This window comes from Corylus avellana, chromosome 8, assembly GCF_965113065.1.
Source record: "Corylus avellana chromosome 8, dhCorAvel1.hap1.2, whole genome shotgun sequence".
NCBI classification, from domain to species: domain Eukaryota; kingdom Viridiplantae; phylum Streptophyta; class Magnoliopsida; order Fagales; family Betulaceae; genus Corylus; species Corylus avellana.
This window is the reverse complement of record NC_142497.1, coordinates 20,221,617-20,232,221: the sequence shown is the minus strand read 5'-3', so window position 1 is coordinate 20,232,221 and position 10,605 is coordinate 20,221,617. Positions and strand designations below refer to the sequence as shown.

The window sequence follows — 10,605 nt, the reverse complement described above, 5'->3', positions numbered from 1 at the left end:
TCCACATTCCTCTTTTTCTGTTTTCTATGACCCAATGTTCTACTTTTTGACCACTTGGGTCAACTCCACTTGTAATGGAAGACCAATGATTCAAAACGTATTGCCAGGAGCCAAGTAAACCTCAAAAAGCACTCGAAAAAGGAAAGACATTTGAAAGAAATTCATACTTAAATAAGATCAAAGAATGGAGCTCGATCTATAAGATCATCTTCTCTTACTTCTTCTTCTTGGTCGGCCACGTACGACTCAAAGTCACAGGTCAAAAAGTCGTGTTAGTGGAACCATTATATTTTCAGCATGCACATGATGAGAGCTACTCGGAGCCACAACCCCCATCTATAAATTTAATCACACTCAAAAGAAATTAGGCAACAACCTTTCGATTCTTTATTATTGTAAGGTTATCTCTTGTAACAGCCTTCAATGAGACTTCCTGCAGTCTTATCGTGGCTTTTCTTGATGGCCATTTACTCACTTTTCCTCACCATTTCTGTCTTTGGGTTGCCTGGCCAATGTAGTAGCAATCAGAAGTCCTTGTTGCTGCAACTTAAGAACAACCTTACATTCGATCCTACTATGTCCACAAAACTTGTTAAGTGGAATCGAAGTTTTGATTGCTGTTCCTGGGAAGGCATAACCTGTAATGAGGGACATGTTATTGGTCTCGACCTGACCAATGAATCCATCGCGGGTGGACTTGACAATTCAAACACCCTCTTCAATCTTCAACATCTTCAGAGCCTGAGTTTGGCTTATAACGGCTTCGACAATTCTCAGATTCCATCAAAGTTTGGCAAGCTTAAGAATTTGAGTTATTTGAATCTATCCAATGCTGGGTTTGCTGAGCAGATTCCTATTGCAATTTCGCATTTGACAAGGTTGGTTACTCTTGATTTATTTATCAACAATGGCCTTTATCTTGAGAAACCAAATTTAAATATGCTTCTTCGGAACCTTTCAAAGCTTATCGAACTTTATCTTGATGGTGTAGCTATATCAGCACAAGGTAACAAGTGGTGTCAGGTCTTATCATCTTCATTACCAAATTTGAGAGTGTTAAGCTTGTCAAACTGCAATCTTTCAGGCCCTATTGATTCATCTTTACGAAATCTTAAGTCCCTCTCAATTATTCGTTTGAATTATAACGACTTTTCTGCTCCAGTTCCAGAATTTTTTGCAGATTTCAAAAACTTGACATCTTTGGAAGTCTCCTCTTCTGGGTTGAATGGAAAATTTTCGAAAAAGATCTTCCAGATTCCAACACTACGGACGCTTGACTTATCATACAATGACTTGCAAGGTTCTTTGCCACATTCTATTGGCAACCTCACACAGTTGGTCTATTTAGACATGTCATCGAACATGTTTAGTGGATTAATTCCAGTATTTAGTATGGCCAAGAATCTAACCAAACTAGACCTTTCTTCCAATAATCTAACTGGTCAGATTGCTTCCACTCAATGGGCAGAACTTCTGAATTTAGAGATTCTTGATTTAAGTGACAATTCACTGAATGGGGATATTCCAATTTCACTCTTTTCCCTTCCATCATTGCAGGTATTACAACTTTCCAATAACCAATTTTCTGGTCAACTCAAAGAATTTTCTAACATTTCTTCTTACATGCTACAAGAACTTGATTTGAGCAATAACGACTTGGAAGGTCCAATACCCATGTCTATCTTTGAACTTCGAGGTCTTGAAATCCTTTCACTTTCTTCAAACAACTTTGATGGCTCCAATTTGTTGATTGAATATAGTGGTTTTAACCTTTCATCACCCCCTTTCCCCCAAATTGCTTCTTTAGGCTTGGCTTCTAGCAAGTTGGAAAAAATCCCCGATTTCCTTAGAAACCAATCCAGTTTATACTCTTTAGACCTTTCAAAAAACCAGATTTATGGAGAGATGCCCAACTGGATCTGGAAACTTCCTCAACTTAGATTTCTAAATCTCTCTTATAACCTCTTGGTGACTCTCGAAGGGCCTATCCTTAATCTTTCTCTTCCTGTTGCAAGATATCTAGACTTTCGCTCCAACCAGTTCCATGGTCAACTCCCAGTTCTCCCACTTGTGAGCTACTTGGATTTCTCGATGAATAATTTCCATTCTGCCATACCGGCTAGCATTGGCCAGTCCCTTGATTCCACACAATTCTTTTCTATTTCAAGCAATAAATTATATGGGAGTATCCCTGTATCGATATGCAATGCCACGTATCTTCGATTTCTCGATATGTCTGATAATTACTTTAGTGGCAAAATTCCTCAATGCTTGATTGAGATGAGTGGGACTCTTCTTCAGGTGTTGAGTTTAAGGAGAAACAATCTCAGTGGTACAATTCCTGATACATTTCCAGAGTCTTGTTATTTTCAAACTTTAGTTATCAATGAAAACCATCTCGAAGGAGAGTTACCAAAATCTTTGGCGAATTGCCATTCTTTGGAGGTCTTGGATGTTGGGAACAACCACATTGAGGATACCTTCCCATTTTACTTGAACGGAATAACCATATTGAAGGTTCTTATTTTGCGATCTAACAAATTTTACGGGCTCATTGCTCATCCAAAGCTTGATGTCCCTTGGCCGATGCTTCAAATCCTAGATGTAGCCTCAAACAATTTTACTGGTAAACTTCCAATAATACTCCTTTCTACTTGGATGGCAGTGATGGATAATGCACATGAGGCAACCTCTGAGCTCGATCACATCCAAGTTAATATTGGTAGTTTTTATTATCGAGATATGGTAATAGTTATCACCAAAGGTTTAGAGGTGGAACTTGTGAAGATTCTAAATATTTTCACCACCATTGATTTTTCTTGCAACAACTTTGAAGGTGCTATACCTGAAGAAATTGGGGAATTCACCCTGTTATATAATCTCAACTTGTCACATAATGCTTTCACGGGCAAAATCCCTGCATCTCTGGGGAAATTGAGTCATCTTGAGTCTCTAGACTTGTCAAGTAACAAGCTTACCGGAGAGATTCCTATGCAACTCGCAAATGGTCTTATTTTCCTTTCGGTCCTCAACCTTTCGTTCAACCAATTGGTGGGACAGATTCCATTCATCAAGCAATTTGCTACATTTTCAGAAAATTGCTTCAAAGGAAATGAAAGATTATGTGGTTTCCCTTTGAAATCACAGTGCTCGCATGAGGAGCCACGGTTGTCACCTCCAGCATATGAAGAATCTCATTCCAATTCTGGGACTGTGATTGAGTGGAATTATATAAGCGCTGAACTAGGATTTGTTTTTGGCTTCGGAATTATAATTGGGCCTCTTATGTTTTGGAAGAAATGGAAGATATGGTACTATAAACATGTTGATGACATTGGTTTTAGGATCTTCCCTAAACTGTATCTCCGAAACGAACATCGTCAAAGACGAGCATTCCGCAATCAGGAGCCGAGGCGCTAGTTTCAGTTTTGAGGCACAACACCTCCAGGTTTGTCATGATAAACACTTGCTTTTTCAGTTTCAATATAAATCAAAATGAAAAAATGGATGCACGTGATTGGATGCTGTCATTTTCTTAAGGTATGACTCCAATGGAAAATTTAACTTTACATGGCAACACCAGCAGAACTCTTCTGGTGTGGTTTTGTTTGTATTACGGTTGTCTTGTATAGCTGTATAGATTTGATGTCTGGATATATTTTACTCATTTGGTGCATGTCTGTATTGGGATTTGTTGGCAGCTGGGGTTATCCAATTGTTTGAGACGAATTCAGTTTTTGGAAAGAGAAATGAATAATGGTTTAGTAAGCAGATCTTTTGGGGCTAGAATATTTTGTCTAGAAGTATGGAAATGGAAAGGAATTTTATCTACACTCCTAACTTTAGATTGTGTTCTATGTTTGCTCACCATCTGTTGTGCTCACATCCTCTTTTCCATAGGGACTATGGTTAGTTTCAAAAGTCATCTCAATGTGCAACTCATATATTTGAACTTAAAGAAGATCTACAGTGGCTTTGAAGCCAAATGAATGATATAAGTTAGAAATGTTTTTTTACTTAATAAATCTGCAGACCCTATATATGTTTTAGACCTCCTGTTGCAGAAGTCATTTTTCTGCAGGAGAAAGGCTTTGTGAAAGGACTAGATCGAGAAGCTGTAGGGCTAGATATTAGACTTATCAATTTCTATGACGATGAAGAAAATCTTCCCCAAGTGCTGTGTGTGAAATTTATCCAAACACTTTTAATAGAAGAGCAGATTTAGAGAGGCATAGGTGAAAATGACTTTTGACTTAAAGGACAACTCCATTACTTGCATATCTTTGAAGGGTATTAAAATGATGAATAATTGAATAGTGTTTTCTCTTAGATGGTATTGGAAGTGGTCTTGGATGACATTATAATGTGTTTGAGTTGAAATTCATGCTTCATTTTGCAATTATTCAGTTAAGTAGTGTAAAGTAGCTTTTGGTTGATACTGACTTGCTCCAATATACACTCACTTGTAGAGATATGTTACTCCATGAGCTTCCTTTGGAGGAAGTTTGCTGAAGTCTGTAAGGCCTCTCCAGTGGCAGTTATGTTCAGTTGCTGATATACACGCTCAGTACTTTTGTGATGCTGTTAATCAAGATGATTACCAGTGTACCTCTTTTAATTCTAATTATTTTTTCCTATTTCAGTGCTTTATTTTTGTTTTGCTTGTGCTTGGAAAGCATATGAGGATGAATCCTATATGTATCAATGAAAATGGTTTCTGGCTCCACTAATCTTGTTCTCTTTATTTAGTTTCAATCGATCAGACCATTGGATTGAGAAAGTATTGCATGTGAGGCTATTCAGTTTTAGATGAATCTCCTCAAAAGAAAAAGAAAAAACTTGTTCATTAGGAAAACAAAGACATAACCTAACTGACGGCAGCTAATACAGCCTCTTAAGAATTTCAAACACCTAATTATCAAATGATCACAGTTGACTCATCAAACATTGTATATAGAAGGAATTCATGTCTTTTTCCCCTGTTTTTTATTTTATTATTATTATTATTATTATTATTATTATTATTATTATTATTATTATTATATATGTTGGCTCATCAAACACCTAATATCCTTCAAAAAATTTCCCTGCTTTTTTTTTTTTTCCTCTAAGCAGTCTCTTGCTCAAAAGTGTTTCTCTGTCTTTCTAGTGTCGACTTCTTCATCCCCCAACACCTTGAGATAATTCTTAAATGGCCCCTCTTGTGTCACATCATCAATCTAGTTGCAGAGGATTGATTGTCCACCAGAGTCAGTTGATGGGCAAAACTCGTTGCTCTGTCTTCTTTATTTCTTGGAGAAGTTGGAATTTTGTAAGTCTTGGTTCCAAGTTTTTCTGGTCAGTGGCTTGGTTGCGGGCGTTGATGCCATTAATGTTTATGGAAGGAAATAGGATTCTTTGGTAGCGTTGATGACATAATTAATGACAACTCTGACGATAATATTGCACATATCTACCATGTTTTCCTCGTCAATGCTTCCGGCCGGCAACATTATTCACTCTTTTTCCCATGCTTAAACAAAGGGAGCCATATTTTCAGCTTACTTTCAGTTTGTGAGATGTTGAACATGGGCGGCCATGAGCTGCTCATCTCTACATTTAGTCAGACAAAAAATTGTGGGCAATAAAGGCTACCACTTGCACGCCAGAAATATCTAATTACTGATCTCTTTGTTAATTGAATTAACAATCTTCACCACTATTGACTTTATTGCAACGGTTTGGATCGTCCTATATCTGAAGAAATAGGAGAACTCAAAGTGCTTTCACAGTCCAAATTCCATTATCTTTGAAAAAATTGAGTAATCTTGAGTCACTAGACCTATCAAGCAATGAACTTTTTGATAAGATTCCAGTGCAACTTGCCGCTGGTCTTATTTTCATTTCCTTCAATCAATTGGTGGGGCAAATTCCATCGACTAAACAATTTGCAACATTTTCGGAAACTTCCTTTGAAGGGAATGAAAGATTGTGTGGCTTTCCTTTGAAATCACAATTCACATATGAGGAGCCACGATTGTCACTTCCAGCATATGAAGAAAGTCATAGGAGTATGATTGAGAGGAATTACACAAGTGCTGAATTGGGATTTGCTTTTGGCATTGGAGTTGTCATTGGGCCTCTTATGTTTTGGAAGAGGTGGAGGATATTTTTGGATATGGTATTACAAACATGTTGACCACATTTTTTTCAAGATCTTCCCGCGATTGTATCTTGGAAAAGAATAACATCAAAGACGTAGATATAGAAATCCGAGGCCAAGGCCGAGGCACTAGTCATAGCTATGAGGAGCAATGCCTTCCAGTTTATCATGATTAATTCACTCTTGTCATTTTCGTTTCACTGTTCAGCAAAATAAAAAAAATGGATCCATGTAATTGGATGGAAGTATTGTCTTACCATGATGAAGCCTTCATTTGATAACACCAATATTCATTGCTTCAAGGCCAACCAATTAACTAGTTTTCAGAACAAACTCATTCATCTGCAAAAGAATTCCAATGCTACTCAGAAAGCCATAATATTGATGCAATACAGAGGAGTTATCAACCAAAGACAGACTTTCCTTAATTGGCAACTTCTTGATTTCAGTAAACCAGAAACTAAAACCATTTCAGCAATACAGTAAATTAAGATGGGTGCAATATTCCTAGTGCCATCCTCAAAGAGAGCATTGGGACTCAAAACCATACGACAAGAAGATAGAAAACAGTGACAAGAAAACAGCAAGTTAACACCTCAAATAGTGACAAGAAGATAGTAGAAGGGGCATATAACTTCTGTAGGAGCACAAGGTTTCATATAAGATAATATTAGATAAATGAATAACGAATTTAATATTATTCAATTCATACCATTTAACTCAATTTCGAGTTAAAATTCTATCTCAACATGTTGTATGTTATATGGTACCCCTTCATAGAAAGCTTGAGTTGTAATACTTTATTGATGTTGGGAAAAGGAGTAAGGACTTTTTGAGTATCTACTCTTAACTGATTGAGAATAAATCCAAATAAAGTCAATGATAAATAAATAAGCATTCACATTATTAGATAATTGTAAGATGAAAATATAGTATTTAGCTTTACTCTTTTATTAATAAGGCAGTAATGTTTTTTTTTTAGTTGAAATCTTAATAGAGTGGCCTATCGATTAGCGAATGTGGCAAAACAAAATGTCGTGGATAAAGTGAGGATGGGAGATTCCGGAGTGTATTTGTGATGTTCTTTGATGGAGTTTTTATGCTTTATCTTTTGAGATTATTATATGATAGTCAATATTTTTTTCAAAAAAAAAAAGAAGAAGCAGTAAACATGCTACTATCTGTTTTTATTTATTTATTTATTTTTTATTTTTTATTGGATATTATTAAGGTTATATAAGAAAAGTTAGACTATGTGATAATTTTGTTAGGATTATTTTTTTAATGCATTTTTTTTTTTTTTTGGATTTGATTTTTTTAATGCATTCTACGTACGCTAAGGTTACAAGCCCAATATAAGGTAATGGGGGCCCATGAAGAATATCAAACCCAGAATTCCAAGCCTAACATGAAAACAAACTCCGGCCCAGATTCCTCGTGAAAACCCACAATTTGTTCAGGAACGTTCTAGCAAGTGCCTTTTTTCTTTTCTCACGAAAATACTAGAATGGTCCTCTCATCACTTCAAATACCTAGCCTATCCCTCCTCCGGCAAACAACCAACTCCGAGTACAATTACAAACAGCAATTCGAAGAAGTTCTCATCAACCATACAGTCTTTCAACGAACATCAGAATCGCAGTGAGAATGTCGATCATCCCAAGTTTCTTCGGTGGCCGACGAAGCAGTGTCTTTGACCCCTTCAAGGATTTCCCCTTCCCCACTTTTCCCGAACTTTCTCAGGAAAATTCTGCGTTTGTGAACACCAGAATCGACTGGAAGGAGACCCCAGAAGCCCACGTGTTCAAGGCCGATCTTCCGGGTCTGAAGAAGGAGGAAGTGAAGGTGGAGATCGAAGACGACAGAGTGCTCCAGATCAGCGGAGAGAGGAATGTGGAGAAGGAAGACAAGAAGGACACGTGGCATAGGGTGGAGCGCAGCAGCGGGAAGTTCATGAGGAGGTTCAGGCTGCCGGAAAATGTGAAGATGGAGGAGGTGAAGGCGTCCATGGAGAATGGGGTTCTTACTGTGACTGTTCCAAAGGAGGAGGTCAAGAAGCCTGACGTTAAAGCGATTGAAATTTTGGGTTGAACTTGTATCCGTTGCATTGTTTTGGTCCTGAAATAAATAAATAAAGTGTTCAATAATTGTAATAAATTGGATAAGTAAATACAATTTGGATTTTGTGTAACGAACTAAATTAACTTTTAGAAAATATTAGGCTTACAAACATATTTTACAAAAAAAAAAAATTTACAAACTGACGTGCCACGATATAAATGAGGTTTCTCAAAATTTGAATTTATCTTATACCAATCATGCTTTGCCACATCAGTTCGTAAATTTTTTTTTGCAAAATGTGTTTGTAAGAGCACTAGCAACAACTTTCCTACTATTTTCCCTCAATTTAGGAAATAAAACTACTTTTTATTCCCTATAAAAAAACACTTCATGATAGATTCTCTTATTTTTTCCTATATGAATTAAATACTATTTATTATTTTTTTTTTTTATAATTATAACTAATAAAAGAGAAGAGAGAATCATTTTTTTATAATAATGCATTGAACATTTATAGTGATGTTGATTATATTTAGGACTTCTGGTTTTTTTGTGTTTTTTTGAGATTTTTCCTAAACATAAGGAAATAAATGAGCTATAGGAAGTCTGCTGCTAGTGCTCTAAGCCTAGCATTCCTCTTAACTTTTATTGGGCCTGTTTCGTGGATATTTATGGGTCAATATATTTAGCCCTATTTTTGTTTTTTATTGAGATCGCTTAAAATTCTTCTTAAATTTGAAATTCTCAAATTCATAAATTTTAACCAATCATTTTATTTAAGCGTCTAAAATAAGCTATGTTTTAGCATTTAATGAGAAAATTTAATGAGCAAGATGAGTTATTAAATACTGAAACATGAATTATTTTAGACACTTAGATGAGTTGAACGATTAAAATTTATGAATTTGATAATTTCAAATTTAAAGGAAATTATAAAAATCTCAATCCACTTTTTGGCCTCCCACTTACCCATTATTCAACAATCTTCCTTTTTCTTTTTCCAAATATATGGTGAGGTGTTTTTTTTTTTCGATTGGAGAGGGAGGATCTTTACTCCTAATCTGAACGGAGGAGATTATAGTAGAATTTTGGTAATTGAGTGTTTTTAGAATTTAATTAGCACGGACAAGCTAAACAAACTAATAAAAATCATTAGTGATTATATATTCTGACAGTAATTACATTAAAGCACATGGACGATTTTGAAGGATTTGGGAGCTGCAGATGTGATTGGGTTTTGAACTATAACTTTTGTGTTGTCTGATTAGACTTTATAGTCCTGATTAATTCATTGATTCAATTATTGCAAAAATTACTATTGACTGTGATTTGGGGGTATTGTGGTCATTATATACAAAATCTAGTGTGTGAGTTATCTCTCAGCAGTTGATTGAAAGAAAATTTGAAAGATTTTTATCAGGCAAAAGGAAAGCAGATGTCTGCCTAGTAAGAAATGACCCTCAATTGTAGGTAGTGATGGAAGCGAGCGAAACTGCTAACGAGAAAACTCAAAATCGGTTCATATAAGCTTAATTCATGCTCGACTCAATTATGTTGTTGGCCATAGGTTATGAAATTCGGTTAAAACTTCGTATAATAACTGCTAATCAGGGTCATCTGGTTGAACCCATGTATAAACCATATATATATATACTCATTAATTCATAACTACTTTTTTTATCTTTTTTTTTTTAAAAAAAAAAAACTACTTTTTTACTCTAAATGAACGTCTATCTACTTGCCAAACAAAAAATTACATATATTATTATCAAACATTGAATCAAGCACGTGCCTCTCCAACTAATAAATAAGAAAAAGCTCTTTGCTAGGGAGTAAAAGGCAATTCAACGGTATAATATATGAGGGACAAGAAAAGGAAAAAAAAAAATTATTAAAAATATTAGACCTCCATAGTCATATTAAAACGACCTGATCATCTCCACCAGCTTGTTCATGGAATTGTAAGAAGAACCACCTTCTTTAATGCAAAGTTCAACATTCTCCTTCAATTTCTTAGCATTTTTCCTCATGGCCTCCCCGTCTTCGCCCACCATAAGTTTTTTTACAACTCTCTCTATTTCACCTCTTTTTTGGATCACCTTTTAATTTCAAACCTACTCTCCATACGTGGCTAATATATCTTGCATTCACTTTTTGGTCCCTGAAACATGGTCGGCATATCATTGGAATTCCTTCGCAAATGCTCTCTAGCGTTGAATTCCATCATAGTGACTTAAAAATCCTCCCACTGCATCGTGTGCCAAAACTTCCGTTTGGAGTGCTCATTTCACAATGTAACCCCTCTCGCCAATGTTTTCTTTAAATTTTTCGGGCAGTACCTTAGTCCATTCTGCACCATGACCTCCAATAGGCTGGGTATTTGAAGTGATGAGAGGACCATT

General features: G+C 35.9%; 2 protein-coding genes across 2 annotated transcripts; both read left to right on the top strand.

Moving 5' to 3' along the window:
• Positions 1 to 423: 423 nt before the first annotated feature.
• On the top strand, positions 424 to 4,279 carry LOC148584245 (receptor-like protein 49). Its single transcript, XM_088518901.1, has one exon. It carries the CDS (start codon positions 424 to 426, stop codon positions 3,418 to 3,420), a length of 2,997 nt encoding a protein of 998 aa, XP_088375027.1. The 3' UTR covers positions 3,421 to 4,279.
• Positions 4,280 to 7,582: 3,303 nt separating this feature from the next.
• On the top strand, positions 7,583 to 8,271 carry LOC148584244 (18.5 kDa class I heat shock protein). Its single transcript, XM_088518902.1, has one exon. The coding sequence runs from the start codon at positions 7,790 to 7,792 to the stop codon at positions 8,231 to 8,233; it is 444 nt and encodes a 147-aa protein (XP_088375028.1). The 5' UTR covers positions 7,583 to 7,789; the 3' UTR covers positions 8,234 to 8,271.
• The last annotated feature ends 2,334 nt before the right edge of the window (positions 8,272 to 10,605 follow it).